The following is a 17,249-nucleotide window of genomic DNA, read 5'->3' on the forward strand; positions in this document are numbered from 1 at the left end:
ATACTTTACGGGAACAAGATCAGCACGTTCCAGAGTCTTTCGCCCATCAATTTGACGTGTTCGGAGGTAAAAAGGGCACATATACCCGCCATCGTCGTTTTCATGTCGGGTTCTCACGCTTGAGTGCCAATCCGGGTCATCCACAGGCGTAGTGTGACTTGGGTACTGCGAAGAGCGCCTTACTTACTTCGAAAGGGCTGCCGTGTTGATCAATCTCCTTTTTTAGACTTATATACAATCGACGGCCCATCAAGGTGCGTCAATGCTTGACTTGTTTCGGAACACGATGTGATAAACCTCGCGGTTTGGGATCCAAATATCTACCTCTTTAGTGGTCAAGACATGGCTGTCAGCTGTTACTGTGTCGGTCAGATGTCTATCGTGTGTCTTGATGCGATGCGAGATAGGTCTGTTGTTTTCTTATCAAACAGCATGCAGGCAGGTTTTTGTTACTCAAGTTTTGTTTGTAGTCATAGTTTTTAGAAATTCAACTTCATTCGATCATTAGAGGCATGCAAACCGCTTCACTTATGCTGTGTCGCATCAAACTCATTAATATGGACACACCGGTGGTAGCAGGATGGATGACTTGGGGTTACTCGCCCTACGCCTTGCGGTGGCAGCGATTGTCATTTGGGTCTCAACTCTCCTCTCTTCGTTCTGCAGCAAGGCCCTGATCTGCATCCTCGACTCCTACAAGCTCAAGCACATCCCAGGTAGCCATTTTGCGCCCTACCCTCTTGCCCACACCCCTCACCCTCTTGGTGAGCAAAAGAACTGCTCCTTTAAATTTACAGTGCCTGTGAGCTTTCAACACAGCATGTAAATTGCGGGTGCGTCTGCAAGATGGCCATCTGCAACTTTTATCAATGATGCCGTCTGGCACATGGGTAATGCAGCATATCTCATGATGGTCGCAATCAGCCTGGTTATATGGTCCAACATTCTCAGCTGAGAAGCTTTTTTGTGCAAATTCAGGTCCGCCTAACAACTCGCTGCTCCTGGGCAACACAGCCATGAAGAGCAGGCCGGATCGCCACCGTCTCTTCACCGAGTGGGCGCATGAATATGGCCCCGTCTCCCGCCGCCGCATTATGTTTCAGCACGTGCGTGTCAGAGACCCTTGCCCATTGCGTGTCACATCTCCTCTCCCTTTGACCTTCTCACGAGCGTCATCACAAAGATACCCAACCCCCGAGCTCAGCTTGCATTCGTGGTGTCCTCTGCGCGCCGACCAAAGCAGAGATGGAGGGAAGAGCGCTGCTGAGTGCAAGCGGTCAAAACAAAACCTTGTACATGGCAGCACAGACCATAAGAAATAGTTTTCAGCAACAATTAATGCTTGGTGTTTTGAAGCCTTTACAGGTTCCGGAAGCCGGACCACTCTGAAGTGTCCTAAAAGCGAAGATCTGCCCATCCCTACTTGCCAGATCAGAACTTGGCAGCAATATGATGGAGATCTAATTGTCTGAGACCGGATCTTGAGCTCATTCATGAATTGTGAATCTCCATATGATTTGTGTGTTTCAACTGATGGATCGTGAAGAAGCCAGCAGTGTTTACCACTTTGTTGCATCTTCACATGGTGGGTTTCGCATCATTGAAAGCAGCAAAGTCATCTGTGCTGCCGTGTTGGGGTGCAGCACAACAGAGGGCTCAGGCGCTTCCTGTCCAAACTACACTTCCCGAGATGCCAATCTTCCCAATGTTGACTGTGCTGCGTGTGTGCATTGCCAAGCAGTTCATCCAAGTGACGGATCCGGCGATCATAGCCGAGGCGGTTCGCAGCCGCGAGCTGGACAAGAAGCCTCTCGCGGGCGGAGGCATCAATAATTTTGCCAGCCCCAAGGGCCACTACAATCTGCTGAGCTCCCCCTCCAATGAGCGCTGGAAGGCTGTCAGGTGATTTTCTTCGCCCCTCTATTGGTCACTCTTGTGTATCTCTCTGGTCATTACAGATCACAGGACTCCTAGGGGCGGGACAATTTGGGATCAATAACTCTGCCAGCCCCAAGGGCAACCTCAGCCTGCTCACATCCCCCTCCAACAAGCGCTGGAAGGCTGTCAGGTGCTGTGTCCTGTTCTTTCTTGGTTATCCTTGTGCACTGCTGGTGCTTGCTGGTAAAGCGGCAGTGTGTTCGTGACAGACTAGACCATCCATCCCGCAGCCCCAGTCCTCAACGATCAGTCGCTGCACCTCAGGCGATCCCTGGTGAAGGCTCTTTGTGCATGTGCCCTGGAGCCTTCTAATCAGCACAGCCCAGTCACCACCAGAGGACTTGAGGCGCCAATATTGGCACGGATGGAGTTCCCTAGTGAAACGGCAAATCATGTTGCCTGTTTGCAGTATCCCTGCTGCCAGATTGTGTTGCCAGTCCTGTTCTAGCATCAAACGCGATTCACCGCTTTCTTTCCTCCGATTTCAGCTGTTGGGTGCTTGCAGGAAGGCGGTAGCGACGGCGTTTTCGACGGCCAACATGCGGGCGCAGTTTCCAAACATCCGCACAGCATGCGCGCAGCTCGTGGACGTACTGAAGACCGTCTCAGCCGATGATGTGGTCGACATGGACAGCGCGCTCTGCCGCGAATCCCTCGATGTCATCGGTGCGCGCCCCTCTCACACACCAATTTCCCTTTACCCCCGGGCTATAGGGCGGTTTATTACTAGGTCTCCCTGCCGGCGTTCTGCACATCCAGGTGATCTGAGCTATCTGTGCATGGCAACGAACATTGAAAAAAGGACGAGACCTGGCAAAACACATGTGGTGTCCATAGCCGGAGAACGTAACTTGCCTTAATGTTTTTTTGTTTTTTTTGGAAGCTGAAAGCCATATCTGGTTTGGTTGTGCTGCACTTTACTGGCAGCACAACCATACTACCGACAGACATCCTGCGTTGCAAGCATACTTGCCATCGTGACCGCACACTTTGTAAGAACGGCGATGCACGTGATACGATGACATGCAGACACCAGTCACATCCCCTGCTGCCATACTGCATAGCCGACGACGCTTGACCAATCCTTGTTTTTGCCGTTGCTGACCTTGGTAAGCAACTTATCACCCCTCTGAGCTACTGATTTCCATGGCAAATGACATTGCCAGCAAGCAATAAGCCGGCGCTCACATGAGCATGACACCTGCAGGCATGGTGGGATTCGGGCAGGACTTGGGCGCGACGCGTTCTCTGGCAAGCAGCGATGAGAGCGGGCAGGCCATGGAGGCAACGGCAGCCGCCATGCTCGAAGCCGACCGCCGCATCACCGACCCCCTGCGCATGCGCAAGTTCTGGCGCAAGGTGAGTACCGTAATTTGCCTGATCAGGCGTCTTAGTACTCGAAGTCGAATTTGAAATTGCTGTTTATGGGGCTGCGGGCATGCCAGAGGCAGACTGCAGCCTTACCGACCCCCTGCGCATGAGCAATCCCTGCCGCAAGGTGTTTGTGCCCAGAGGATTAATGTGGCATTGAATTCTATGACTTCTCTTCGCGCACGCGTTTGTGTCAGTTGCCTTTCTGCTCTAGACAACTGCCAGTGCACGAGAGAGTCACCCAGCGCAGTGTAGGTCCCTTGTCACCAGCTACATTGCAGATGCGCATGCAGTGAGGAAAATTTGAATGGGAATTTGCTGCTGAGGAAGATTGCCAAATTATGGAGGTATCGGTTTGCTTGAATGCTCCCCTGGGGTTTCTCTGCGCGCCTTGCACTGATCAGATTACCTGGCCATGATTGTGACCCTTCGCTTGCTGCAGCCTTCTTTGATCAGACGTCGTATTAGACAGTCCTAGGGATGAGCTCCCACATGTATTTTATGAGCGCGGGGAAGATGACTTCAGTTTTGAAGAATTTGTCACTTCTGGCGTTTAAATTTGAAATCTGCATGCGCAGGACGTAAAGGAGGGAAAAGCGGCGACACTCTGTTTCCACGGAGTTATGCTGGGATTGCTGGCTGGCATGAGGAGGGAACGCCCCGCCGAGACGAGCATCGCAGCCCACCTGCTGGACATCAAAGATCCCGACACAGGTGAGCGTTTATATCATATCCACCCCTGGGGCATCTTAACCACCCTATTCTTTAATTTACCAGGGGGGTTAACGGTAGTTACAGACCCTCCTGCATTATCAAGCGTGGGATTGCTATTCCAGATCACGAGTGAAATATGGGCATATTGCTATGAGTATGCTTGGATGGCCCTCCTGAGACGTGCTGTCTTTGTCCCTGTGTCTCTGTTTCTTGTAAGATTTCTAATAGAGGGCCCCAGATTACTTACCAGTGCAGTACTAACTGCGCAGGGAAACCCCTGGAGGATGCGCGCCTGCTGCCTGAGATCTCCATACTCTTCATGGCCGGCTTTGAGAGTGCGCACCCCCATGCTCTAACAAATTCGCTCAAGACCAATCACAGACTGTGGCTTGGGCTGGGAGTATTACCTTCTTTTAAATGTCACATGCCCTGCTTTTGTTATTGGGTCCTGTCTTTCATCCTGCATGCTGCACATTATTTGGGCCTGTCGTATTCATTCTCAATGACTTTGCCTCTCCAAGCACTCAGAGTGAAGCCAAGCTTGTAACTTTCACAGCGAAGATGGTACTTGCCGCCTGACACTCATTTGGCTCTCTGTGATGTGCAGCCACGGGGCACACAGCGGCGTGGACGCTGTTTTCTGTGAGCCAGAACCCGAAAGTTGAGGCCAAAATCGTGGAGGAGCTGAAAAGCAATGGGCTGCTGGCCACTCCCGAGAAGTCCAGCCCCCGCCCCATCGAGTGGGATGACATTCCGAAGCTGACTTACCTCAACGCTGTCATCAAGGTGAGCGCTCAACCAGGGCATTATACCCAGTATTTTCTTTCGGGATCTCAGGGAAGGTTGTCTCTGCACAGCTTCTAACACACTGGCTACATGACGCAAACAGCCAGAATGTCACGGGCAGATGCAAGCAAGATTGGAGCATCGAAGAAAGTTTTGCAGTGAGGAGTTTCTACTTGGCTCAGTCACCAACCTTCTGGTTATGTCATCGACAAACACCTGTCTTCCAGCTCAGCGCAAGCTGGGTAGATTACATGTTCGGACTTGATGTTCTAATCTACATCGATCCTCTGCATGAGTCCATGCGCTTGTACTCTGCAGGAGGGGCTGTACCATCCTCTCCAGGTCCACGCAAGCCGCATAGCTGTCGTGTCACCGTTCAAGATATAATTTTATTTTGCTTACCTGCAGGAGTCCATGCGGATGTACCCCGCCGGGGGTGTGGCGACGTTTCGCACCCCCAAGGGGACGAAAGATGTTGTGCTGGGGGGTGGACGCGTAGTGGTTCCACCCGGAGTGGGCCTGCACATGCCCATCACAGCCGTGCACCACTCCAAGGACCTGTGGGAAGACCCCGAAGACTTCAAGCCTGAGAGGTTCTTTGAGGTGCGCACACTGTAGTGCTCATTCTAATTCCCGCACCCCCGGCGGTGCGGGAATCTTTCAAAGCAACTTTCATGGGACTTCCTGACACCAAGAATACCAGGGTCATGCTCCATTGGATTGGGCGCGTCGAGAGCTTTCCAAATCTGGCCGCAAGGATATCATGGGAGTATATTTTGGGAGATATGATCTTATTTATCCACCCTTTTTGGCCAAATATAAATATCTTTTGCGGGTTTAAGAATGAGCACTACAGTATCATGTGCCCCTTTAGTGCCCCTTTGCCTGAGCTTGGCTGGTGGTTTACACACCCTTGCTCTGCACGCTGCAGAAGGTACATTTTCTATTATATGATTGAAGCACTTGCGTGGAGAGTCCTTGTCAACTGAATGTTGTCTTTGGTACCCCCTGCACGCTGTCTGCTGAACAGGTGCCTACCAGCAGGGCATCTGGTTGCTAAAAACAAGAGCAACGCTGATTACATCCTGGCTTAGTCCCTCACCACTTGGCAGGAAGCGCTGTTGGCGTGTTGTTGTTTCCAGGCGACTATGGCGTCCCCGTGCAAAAACACTTCTGCCCAGGGCATTTTCTGATCAGAAGATGCCTCCGCAAGGAAACCCACAGTTCCCAAGAGGTCACGTGCCACCTTTTCTGAGCACGGCTGCAATATGTGCCTTCTCGCAGTTGTATTGAGGCTGCAAAGATTGAGCTTCTTACAGTCTGCCGTCTCACATGACTGGGGTCTTGCCTCGCAAAGATGTGTCCGAACAATTTACACTGGTGAGTTCTTGGTATGTATGCAGCAGCCGTATTGGCCAATGGCATTTTTTTATCCACCAGTGGATTTTTCCTCTATCGTTAACCCCATGCTTTCCGCAATCTGGCGCGTAAAGGGCCTCCTTGCATGTTTTCTTTCTCTGACTTGCTGTCTGACCTTTGCAGGATGGTGCGGAGGATGCTAAGGGGTTGGATCAGGTGAACGGGCGCACGCCGGTGCGCTTCATGCCCTTCAGCATGGGCGGCCGTGACTGCGTTGGCCAAACGCTCGCAAAGCTCAACCTGGCTACCACACTCGCACAGCTGTACGGCAACTTCTCCTTCCGCCTCGCCGATGAGGTGCGCGGCGTTCCCTATTCTTACCACCCTTTACTGATTACTTATCTGTCCCCATGGTTGCGCAGCGATTGAGGCGCTGCTGCTGTCTCACGCATGCATCCTTCAAAGACAGCTAGGTCTGATGTCAAGGGGTTTCATTCTTGAATGTGCGCGTTTTCCTGCAAAATTTTGAATCCGGAAACACCTGTATCCACATGCATGCGTGGCAGCAGCTGACGCTTTGCATGCTTGAGTCGATGCATGGCGCATGACAAGGAGATTGGAGCAGGTTTTAACCTTTTGCTACGTGAGCTGAGTTGAGTGATATGGTGCATTGTGGCCGCAGATGGGGGGACCGGAGGGTGTGAAGGCGGCAGAATGCACATCAATTACTCTCTCCTGCAGCAAGGGAATGAAGATGCATGCTGTGCCACGCGTGCCCTCCTGAGACAGCATCTTCCTCGGACCTTGAGACTTCTGTGAATGCAGCCTTGAAAAAGAGCTCTTGCAACATCCCAAGGAGGACCTACTCATTGGATGTCCCATAGCCTGGCCTGGATTGAAGCGCGGCGGGCAAGATTTTTTACTGGTGGCTTTTTGGTGGGGGAGGAGCATTGGTGGTGTTCCTGTGACTGCCTGCCTTGTGTACAGGTTTGCGGATTGATTCTGCTACTTTGGTCATAGCGTGCAGAGGGTATCTGTTAGATGACTGCCTTACCTAGGCGTGCACATGAATTAGACCATTGCCTGATTTCATGAAATGCTTGATGTGAAGCTAACAGTGGTGTACGGGCCCACTTTAAAGTGTATACATAGTATGTATTACATACGTATGCGAATTCAATTCATTCAGGCCCCACAGATGTGGCTGCAGACACTCTGTGTGTACGCACTATGGCCTTTGGGCTTTGGGTTTGCCGACACCGTAATAATACTAATAATGATAAATGCAAATTAAATCAGACAAGTTGTCTGAATGTCCCTGAGGAAGACACCCAATATCTCCAGAATGATGTCATCGATGGGAGTCACCATGCCAGCTCTGAGAACTGCAATCGGTGGTTTTTTAAAGGTCAGATTTACTGAAGTCATCAGGATCTTAAGCGTTCTCACCAGAATGTGATGTACCTAGGTTGATGCCTACCATGCATATGCATACTATGTCTAGACTAAGATCTTGTTGACATCAGCTTTGTGTGATGCATGCGCATCGATATCTCTTTTTTGCCATTCCCATTCTGAGGACTATTAGAGCACTTGCTGAATTTGCCATCAATCACTGGCAGCGCTCTCCGACCGGCCTTTTCAAGCACTGCAGCAAAACCCCGCATCATGTCTGCAGCTACCCAAATCGCAGCGGCTTGATCCCCTGCAGAGCTGTACATGAATTGGAGTGCATAGAGCATCCTCCACGGAGAGTCAAAGGGCACATGCGCAACATAGATGATGGTACAGTATGTTACAATGCAGCTTTTGACATACAAACTTTGATCTCCCATACATGCAGGGCCGTCGTGCAAGCAAGCTTGACTTCAATGCATCTCTGATGGCTGCTGCCTGATGTCATCAATGGCAATGCGGCATACATGTGCTACCACAGATATCCATACAAGTGTGCCCCGATTGCTCAGGTTCTTAGCATAGGACAGTCAAACTAATATCCTACTGTCGTTTTTGAGGATTCCACGCACTGGACAAAGTGAGTACATCCTTGCCAGCATCCCGCCAAGCACTATCTTAAAAGTCAACCATGTTGAGTGACATGTCAAGGCACGTGTGCTGCAAAATTGGCAGCTGCTATTGATGCGTGCTCTGCAGCATCTTTCCCATGCTCTGTCGAAAAGCCCGCCTGCCCTTCCCTACCCTTTTCTACTACATCATGGGGTCCCTGAGTGATGTGGTTTCAGAATCACTCACAATAGGCAGGGCATCTCGTCTCTGCTGTTGACTGCAGCAAAGCCAGCAGGGCTGCACACACAATGCGATGCTGTTGTAGCAGGGCTCAGACAGTGCTCTCACGTCTGCAGCTGCAGGGAACTCCTACAAGTGCGTCTCTGCATTCTTTTTCTTGGCGCTCTGCTGACTGCTCTCTGACAGGGCATACATCCCTGCTGACCCTGCCATCAGCGCCACTGTGACGGCCTGCATCCATTAGAAATATTACACATTAGTCAACAGTCAGGTATGCGTGCTCCAAGTCAAGCAGCCCCGGTCAGAGCTGCATGGCAGAGAACCCAGCGGTAGAACAGTACAGCAGATGAAGTTCGTCAGAGATATGCAAGGGGCTTTGATCCGTGCCTGGAACGCCACTCTGGCGCGCATGAACTTCTGTGAGAGATCAGCATTGCCCTGCAAAGAACCATACAGTAGGTAAGCTTGAGACGCAGAAAATAGATACAAATGTTTGCGAGGCAGTCCTTCATGGTGCAGCAAGGTCACCTGCTTGAAAGCTAGAAAGCCGGCACAAAGGACGCCCGCTGTAGCTGCAGCACCTGTAAATACCGAAGAACCATCTTGTTCTCGTCTTATTCCCGTTTATGGCCAGAAGCAATCTGCTCAATAGAATGTTCAGTGGGCCAGCAACTGATACATATGACATACCTACTAGCACCAGTGGGTTCCGTTTGCGCTCTTGAAGAATGTCGTTGCCATATTCTTGATGCCCGAAGTTCTGGCTCATGATTGCTCTGCCAGACCTCTGTGATGGTATGGTGTATTGTTGTTGCGACACCTCTTGTGTTGTGGGCTATTCCTCTTTTGCCAAATTTTATTAATATCTGCGCGTTCTGGTGCGCCTGTGACGTCCAGATCGCACTGAGACAGCACCCTTTCAGGACACTATTCAGACAAGATCTTGTGAAATGCCAGACTCACGCGGCAAAGGCTAAGAATTGGTCTTGCAGACACAGAAAAGAATCAATACCCATCACATGCAATGGATAGGCGAGATACTTCGTGATTGTGCGAGAACAGAGCTTCTATACATCAGAGCGTCCACGTGGGCTCGATTCTCGGTTGCGCCCAGTACATTAGGAAGGATACGCCCAGAGCTCCTGGTCAAGGACTTCCTCGAATTTCCTTGCACGGTTTCAATTTCTTCAGGCTGAGTCCAGAATAAATATTTCCTGCTCCATTCACTTTGAGCTGCCAAGGTCTACTCGCAGTGTCTGGTGCCGGTGAGCCTCGGTGAGCAGGATAAGACCGGACATCCTCCCCCTTGAAGGGCACTGCCTTGCATGTTCGAGGGATCTCGCTGTAACATGCGGGATATTGGAGGTCAGTATTGACGGTCGAGGTTAGTCGTCGTGGGGTCAAGAGCAGCATTGCTGGCGAATTGTTAGGGACACCTTGCTATGGCCCAAGCCAAGATTCCTAGTACTGGAGCGAAGCCTGACAATATCCCTGGCAGGCAGCAACGAGCGGCAGCTTCCAGCAACCCCAAGGACAGTCTCATCACCTCAGCAGAGAGAAAGAAGCGCAAAGGTGCTTCTCTTTCTGCTCTGAGACCTCTGCAAGCTTATGTAAGCATCTTGCAGCTTGTAGGGTTCACATACCGTGGCCTGCATTGAGCCTGGTATTAAATTGTATACGAGTGAATAGCGTTTCCATCAAGGCATGCACGCCTTTTGGCACGGTTTGCATTGAAGAATAAAAATGCAGATTGCACCCTGGTCGATGACCGAAAGCAAACCTGATGTTTTCCGCGGAGATGCTATGCAAAATGCTACTATATAACCCGCTTGTGTTATTTGCTCGCCTCAACGCTGCAAATGTAATATCGAGAGCAAGCGGGTGTACCTTCAGATTCAGGGATCGGGCTAGCTAGGGTCTGTGCTTTGCGTGTGCCGGTGCATTCTTATAATCATAGTATTGATTCAATGTGTTGATGGAGCTTTTTTTAGCTGCAGATGCCCATCAGGCAACAAAGGAGATGCCGATTTGTCATACTCGATCATGTTCTGATGGTCCTGATCTGAAAACTAACAGGTCCCGTCGATAAGACTGCGCGGCCAAGCAAGCGTACCCTGCATGTGGAAGCAGAGGGAAAGGCTGCTGCGCCCCACCAGCCTTCAGAGGTGAGACCTCTGGAAGTCTCACATGCACTGGGCTTGATGGCTTCAGACTCCGCATTTGATGGTTCCACCTGTTACGACAATTCATCTATGTCTCGTTCAGCAAACACTGTGCAATTCATTAGTACTCCCCTGCCAGGGTGCTGCAGCCGTGATGAATGGAAGCACAGTCAATTTCTTGCTTAATTTCTCGTATCATTCATCTGTTTGGAGAGTGCCAGTGCCCCTAGCATCACATCTTGCAAGTCATGCGGTAGAGCTAGCATGACATTGGGGTGTCACAAAAGTCATTAATGCAGAAGAGCTGTCAAGTCAATTCAAACTGATTAGGTGTCAGTTGCCTGCAGAAGAGCCAGCATGTGTCTGAAATGTCAAAACCTGTGACAGGTGTCGACATCAGAGGAGGCTCAGGCTTCCATGGACAGCCAGTCGACGCCCAGCAGGCGGGCAGGCGATGAGTCAGCCGGGCAGGAAGTGGGCAGGAGCGCTGCCCAGAGCCCCAGGGCCGGGCAGGCCCCCAAGCCCAAAAGCGTCTTCAACTCGATCATCTCCCCCGTGCTCACTCTATTCCAGGGGAAGCCGGAAGACCACCCTGACTCCGAACCCTCTGTTGTGCTAGAGGTGAGCCCCTTGGTAGCACCAGCTAATTCAATGCATTGTCTATGCTGTATGAGCACTTTGGGAATGACCAGCACTAGAATGGTCACAGATGCCGATAAATCATCTGGGTCACAGACTTTCCCCACAGTTCTGCAATATGGTCACCTGTAGTACTTGCTGCAGGACCAAGCCTGCCTGCAGACCTGCTCAACGTCTTGCACACTAAATCGCGATTGACTTGTGGCCTGGGCTGCCTATTGAGTGCTCTGGGGAGGATTCTAAGTGAGAAGGGTTGATCTTTTGAGGAGTGAGACTCGCAAGGTGTCCTCTCATTGTGGGTCTGTACTGCACTTTTCAGAGAAATAGTGAAAAGGATGGCGTAACAACTCGCAGGACGGGCGGAGGGCGCATGTGGGAATCCACCACTGCGACGGCGGCCCGGAGCCGGCGCGGCACACCGGGCCGCTGGTGCAGGTGGAGGGAATGCCCCTGCCGGAGGTGCGGGCCGCCCCAAGGGGCGTGCCCCCCGCCTCTGACGCGGGGGCGGGCCCGGCGGTGGAGCGGGAGGAGGGGGGCACCTCCAGCAGCACTGACGGGGAGAGTGACACCTGCGTGGATGAGGGAACTCTGTGCGCGTCTGCCTCCAGGTACTGCCGTGGCCCTGGGTTTGTAGAAAGCAACATTGCTTGGATGGTGAATTCCCTGTCAGATCGGTCCATGAAATTGCAGGTAAAGGGGGATCCATCTGACCTACCCCATCATTAGAGGGGGCAGGGCGATGGTAGGGACTGCCATAATGCAGAAACAATGTCTACCACAGAAATGCACAGTAAATAAAGATATTTGGCATATGCATGCCAACCACATACCCTGGCAGTTGTCATAGCTATCCCGCCTCAAAGAATTCTCTGTCGAGCCCTAAACCAGCAGCATGAGGACTCTAATATTCATGTTTTCTTACCATTAATACATGATGGCCCTGCCAGCGGCAAGGTGTGTCTGCAGAGGAGGTATCGTACCCCTTGGTGGACCCAATCAACCGTGGACACGGTGCTCAGTATTTGTACCGAACCACGCCAGCCGGGGCTGATGTTTTGATGTTTATGCGCTTCGCATCAGCCGCGCCTTACAAGTTTGCTCTGTGTTTTTACAGCAGGGATGAAGAAATGGAGGAGGCGGGGGCGGCCGCAGCGGCAAAGTATGCAGAGGAGGAAGACTACGACGAGGAGTGCATAGACTTTGACCCCTACGCATTCATCAAGAATCTGCCACCGCTGAAGCAGGTGGTGCCTCGCTGGCGGCGCTCCCTCCTGCCCCGGCAGACCCGCCAGTGCAAGAGGAAGACCCTGGTGAGCTCATGTTCCCAGTCTCCTCTCTCTTGAAGCCACTCTGACACGCAATTGCGCACATGACATTGGCCGAGTCCATCAAGCTTTGATCTCACAATGCCGGAGTTAATCATTCCTGCAATTGTCTGTCGGTGTGTATTCTGTGTTCTCCCCTTGATGGGTTTGCCTGATGGCTAAGATGTCCTGCTGGGTTCTGTCAGCAAATCGCACTGCATGTGTGCCAGCACCCACACTTCTCCATGGCTGCTTGTCTGTATGAGAATTCCTTTTCTTAACGAGTAAAGGGAAGTGATGTATGCCAGCATTTCCTTCATCCCGGCTATCATTTTGTGGAGACTTTGTTCACACAATCGATGCACAAACGTGGGCAACAAGTGATCTTATCATTAACTGGTAATATAGAGCGCATGATAAACTTGCTCCTGATAGATTGCTGACTGATATGCTGACTCATATGCAGGTGCTGGACCTGGACGAGACGCTGGTGCACAGCACGCTGGACGGCTGCGACGAGCCAGACTTCAGCTTCCCGGTGGCGTTCAACGGGAGGGAACACCGCGTGCATGTGCGCCGCCGGCCGCACCTGCAGCACTTCCTGCAGCGCTGCGCGGAATTGTTTGAGGTGGTCGTCTTCACCGCCTCCCAGAAGGTCTACGCGGAGCAGCTGCTCAATATCCTCGACCCCACCCGGTGCGCGCTTTTGAATTCGAATTTGCAGTTGAGCTTGTGGATACCCTGCAAGCCTCAGCGCGTGAACATGCACTAGCTCCAGGGCAGTCCCCAGGGAAAGATGGTTTGTGCTGTCAATTTAGTCCCTGAATGGCTGATCGATTCTGCTGATATCGCTTCCTGGCCATCTTGCTTGAGTCGCTGCACTGCTGCAGTTACATGTTTGGGCGCTAGAAGGGCCATTTCCCGACAAAGGCCTGGGGAAGGACTACTTGGCCTTGCTCTGAGCTCTTATGCTGCTAAGAAAATCTTGCTGTATCTGAGAAAGAGTGCTTCAGCACATCCTACTGCCCTGTTGAAAGGTATTGTAAACCTGCCCGTCGAACATGCGCGCAGGACTTTGATCCGGCACCGCGTGTTCCGGGACTCGTGTGTGTTTGTGGAGGGCAACTACCTGAAGGACCTCTCCGTGCTCGGCCGCGACCTCGCACACACCGTCATCGTCGACAACTCCCCCCAGGTTCGAGTCCTCCTCACCCCGCTTTCTTTACCCTCTTTTTCTTTTTGTTCTTTTGGAAAAGATTCACCAGCACAAGTGTGATGTTCCGCTGGTCCATGTCTGACAGCTGATGATGAGGAGCACAATTGTCGATGCACTGTGTTGTCCTTGTGCATGGATCGTTGTGCTCCTACTCCTTGAGCTGCAAGGCTGCCATGACTGCCAGGGTACCGCTGCACGCATGCTTATGATAATTTTTGTCTGCGTACAGCTCCATGCTTGGCATTTCTGCAGTATTTGCAGTGGTCGGGCACCTTTCAAGTGCAGGATTGATCTTGATGCTATGCTGCATGCGTGGGATGCAGTCATGCCTGGAATGGTCGCGAGTTCCACCAAATTAATATGCAGCTCTCGTTTCACATGTGCGCGGTTGTGTGCGCGGATTTTCTGTTCATGCTCCACCCTGCAGAGCTCAACTCTATGAGCATACTTGTGAATCGCACTACAAGCCATTGCTGCTAAGTGACAGCTGACCAATAAAAAGCATGTCACGCCAGGCTCTGACGTGTGTAGCCTGTGATGCGCGCAGGCGTTCGGCTACCAGTTGCCCAACGGCATTCCCATCGAGTCCTGGTATGACGATGAGGCAGACAGCGAGCTGCTGAGCCTGCTGCCCTTCCTGGAGAGCCTGGTGCATGTGGACGATGTGCGGCCGGCGCTCCTTGCCGCTTACAAACTGAACCAGCTTGTCGAGAGCGCCCCCACCTATCCTTCCTACCACTGAGGGACGTCTGAGGGATTCTTCTCTGGCAGCAAAGGGAAGGCGTTGCCGGGCTCCAGTCATGGGATGACAGGCTTTTGCGCCACCCAGCACAAGCCTGAATTAGCTCGTCAAGAGCGCCCCAACCTACCCCTCCCACCACTGATGGGAGGCGGCTCTCTGGTTGTGTTGTGGTGGGGTTGCCGGCCTCAGTCATTGGATGACAGGCTGTTTGCCACATATCCTTCTTACCACTGAGGGGTGTCTTGAAGGGCATTTCTCTGCTTCCAGAGGGGAGCCTGTGCCGGGGGTCAAGTCCTGCAGAATTATGTCTTTGCTGGGTACCAATCCTGGGTAGTGGTGGAAGCGAAGCAACTCTGCTGTTCTTGAACTTTATCTAGCTTGTCAAGAGCGCACCGGCACCAGCTCATCTCTCCCTCCTTGGTCAGTTCGCTTGGATAGGGTGCCACCAGTCTGGGCTGAAGCCGCAAGAAGAAAGGTGACCATTCTTCTCTGTCTACATTTGCCACCATTTTATCCCAGAAGGGAGAATATCAGCATTCTCCCGTCTTGGCAAGTGGCCCTTGGGCAGCACCCTTCAGGGGGAGCATAGGCTCTGTGCAGACGCTGTGAAGCAAAAGTCCACATGAGTACAAGGGCATCTTGCCAGCTAGCAGCGTTCATGCCTTTTATCAGGGGCCGATGCCCAAGAGGAGACAAAAAGAAGCATTGAGAATTCTTTGTTGGACCACAAAGGGAGGAATGGTGGTGCAGAAGCTTGCCATCCAGCAGGGATGAGAGCTACCTGATCTCTTGTTGCACCCGCGTAAGCTCTGCCATTTATTGTGGGCTTTGTCGTTGATGTTGCATCTAATGATGAGGCAGCAGGTCAATGCAGTGTTGATATGCACTGGTGATGAGCCGAGTTGTCCTGATTTGCTTTTGTCAAGAAAACGTGTCTGGGTTGGGTTGTGACACTGTACCGGAGTTTGCAAAGGCTTCCTCATGTGAGAAATGTACAAGGTTGCGTGCTACGACAGCACATGGCAATTGAGTTGAGATTCTTTCATCTCACTTTGTATGGTTGAGTCTCTTGAGTGTCCGCAGAAATGCTGATGTTGGTAGCAAGCATAAAGCATAAGCCACTGTTGACTTGGGGAGGATAGGATACAGAAATCGATCGCCCCTGAGCCCTTTGGCCAGAAAGCAAAGAACAAATCATTACCGGATTGTCGGTGTTTCATACGTACAGCGCTGTGCTCTGCTGGCCTCTACAGAGTAGGTCTGTGCAGGTCATCAGTAAGGCAGGTCTTCGTTGTGTTTCCCCTTGTCTCATAAGAGTTCATTGTCTGGCCATGTCAGTTGGCATATCCAAGGCCATTACATAAGGTCGCATGTGGCGATGATCGCAGTATGCTGCAATCAGGAACTGGCAAAATAGGTGGTATTTGGACTGCTCTTTCTAGGCTGCTTTCACATGGCACTGGACAGCCCAATTGGCGTCTCTGGCACATAGTGTACATGTAGTGATGTATGATTTGAGGTCGCTCAGGGCATTGTGCGCTGAATGCTGTGTAAAACATTCGTGATTGAAGTTGCCTGCCGAGCTGGGCTGTCAAATGTGTCACGAGGCTAGTGATTCCCTACCCCCGGGACTATACGATGCATCATGATCATAAGGCCTTCAGTCAGCAGTAAGGTGCAGCAAGTCTTCCCACAGGTGTACAGTTCCACAGGGGGTATTTAAGAGTAGTATTTGGTTAGTTAAGATCAGTACCTTCTGAGGTCCATCACTCGAGAGGGCATGCGCCCCATAGGACGCATTGCATCCTATGCATGCAGAATAATAGGGACCAAGCAGCCTTTACAATTGCAATCTACGTGTGCGGAACACAGGCAGCTTGCAAGTTAAAAAAAAAGAAAAGACATGCAACATCCTTCCTAGCCTGTGGCATACAAACATTGCGAAAGGGGCACGCTTGGCCCCCTGATTGTTCATTCAAGCATTGAAACTTGACATAAACACATTGCTCATTGGCTTTTGTGAAATAGCAGGAAAACCTCGACATCACGCTGAATAATACATGCTTTATAGAGTACCTTGGTGCTGCCAGATCACAGACACAAATTTATTCATAACAGCTCTAAGCCTGAGAGCATGTGAAAGATCTTTACTCTCTCTAGAGCAAAGCAAGCACTGAATTAAACACTAGGCCCACACTAAACCAGCCAGGCTGGAAACATGCAGAAATCACGCCGGGCCAACATTGAGAATACGTTTGCATTAGTCTGCACCCATGATGGTCTTAAAAGGGACGTCTGTAGTACGTCTCACAATAGATTATAGCCCAGTTCAGATGCAAAACCCTTCTCCCTCAGGAATGATAATGCAGACACACCTTCAACGCGGATTTAATCCCATCAGTCAGAGGAAGTCAGTACAACAGGTGTTTGTGTTTAAATATTTGCAGATTCAAGTCACCCCAGTGCTTGGAACCCAGCATTAGACAACATTGAGATTGTGTCACCCCTCTTTTGTCTGTGCCCATGTCATGCGCTGGACTTTCTGAACCAGGACATAATGACCTGGCATTTGACCAGGACCACAGACATCTTCTCAAGTAATGCACTAAAGCACATAGCATTGCTTCATGTGCACAACTTGCCACACATGAAACACATGGCTGTCCATGCTTAGAGATGGCAATGCAATCCTCAGATTCTGGATGGCTGCTGCTACAACGCGCGCCCACCAAGGTTCAACCCCAAAAACAGGGATGCTGTCAGCCTTGGGC

The 17,249-nt window shown here is 51.4% G+C and overlaps 3 protein-coding genes across 3 annotated transcripts; 2 read left to right on the top strand and 1 right to left on the bottom strand.

The window, feature by feature from the left end:
• The first annotated feature begins 125 nt into the window (after window positions 1-125).
• COCSUDRAFT_67174 (cytochrome P450) lies at window positions 126-7,455 on the top strand. The gene is made up of 13 exons (XM_005645148.1): window positions 126-254; window positions 580-716; window positions 979-1,106; window positions 1,742-1,902; window positions 2,009-2,068; window positions 2,444-2,604; window positions 3,146-3,297; window positions 3,888-4,023; window positions 4,293-4,358; window positions 4,631-4,809; window positions 5,218-5,412; window positions 6,352-6,525; window positions 6,851-7,455. Exons 2-13 carry the CDS (start codon window positions 581-583, stop codon window positions 6,950-6,952), a joined length of 1,650 nt encoding a protein of 549 aa, XP_005645205.1. The 5' UTR covers window positions 126-254; window position 580; the 3' UTR covers window positions 6,953-7,455.
• Window positions 7,456-7,946: 491 nt separating this feature from the next.
• COCSUDRAFT_54194 (hypothetical protein) lies at window positions 7,947-9,441 on the bottom strand. The gene is made up of 4 exons (XM_005645149.1): window positions 9,106-9,441; window positions 8,944-8,996; window positions 8,803-8,853; window positions 7,947-8,646 (listed from the first exon to the last, which is right to left on the bottom strand). The coding sequence occupies exons 1-4, from the start codon at window positions 9,182-9,184 to the stop codon at window positions 8,545-8,547; spliced, it is 285 nt and encodes a 94-aa protein (XP_005645206.1). The 5' UTR covers window positions 9,185-9,441; the 3' UTR covers window positions 7,947-8,544.
• A 2,902-nt stretch (window positions 9,442-12,343) lies between these two features.
• Window positions 12,344-14,478, top strand: COCSUDRAFT_30404 (hypothetical protein; the record flags this gene model as incomplete). The annotated part of the gene is made up of 4 exons (XM_005645150.1): window positions 12,344-12,526; window positions 12,987-13,216; window positions 13,592-13,715; window positions 14,284-14,478. The coding sequence occupies 4 exons, from the start codon at window positions 12,344-12,346 to the stop codon at window positions 14,476-14,478; spliced, it is 732 nt and encodes a 243-aa protein (XP_005645207.1).
• Window positions 14,479-17,249: the final 2,771 nt, after the last annotated feature.

The sequence above is a fragment of the Coccomyxa subellipsoidea genome, assembly GCF_000258705.1.
Source record: "Coccomyxa subellipsoidea C-169, whole genome shotgun sequence".
NCBI lineage: Eukaryota > Viridiplantae > Chlorophyta > Trebouxiophyceae > Coccomyxaceae > Coccomyxa > Coccomyxa subellipsoidea.

Excerpts from the sequence above, each read along its gene's own strand:
- COCSUDRAFT_67174 (XM_005645148.1), top strand. The coding sequence starts at position 581 with ATGGATGACTTGGGGTTACTCGCCCTACGCCTTGCGGTGGCAGCGATT. Across the intron at positions 717-978 it reads CAAGCTCAAGCACATCCCAG|GTCCGCCTAACAACTCGCTG; the intron begins GTAGCCATTTTG and ends GTGCAAATTCAG. Across the intron at positions 4,024-4,292 it reads CATCAAAGATCCCGACACAG|GGAAACCCCTGGAGGATGCG; the intron begins GTGAGCGTTTAT and ends CTAACTGCGCAG.
- COCSUDRAFT_54194 (XM_005645149.1), bottom strand. The coding sequence starts at position 9,184 with ATGAGCCAGAACTTCGGGCATCAAGAATATGGCAACGACATTCTTCAA. Across the intron at positions 8,997-9,105 it reads GAACCCACTGGTGCTAGTAG|GTGCTGCAGCTACAGCGGGC; the intron begins GTATGTCATATG and ends CGGTATTTACAG. Across the intron at positions 8,647-8,802 it reads GCGCCAGAGTGGCGTTCCAG|GCCGTCACAGTGGCGCTGAT; the intron begins GCACGGATCAAA and ends TAATGGATGCAG.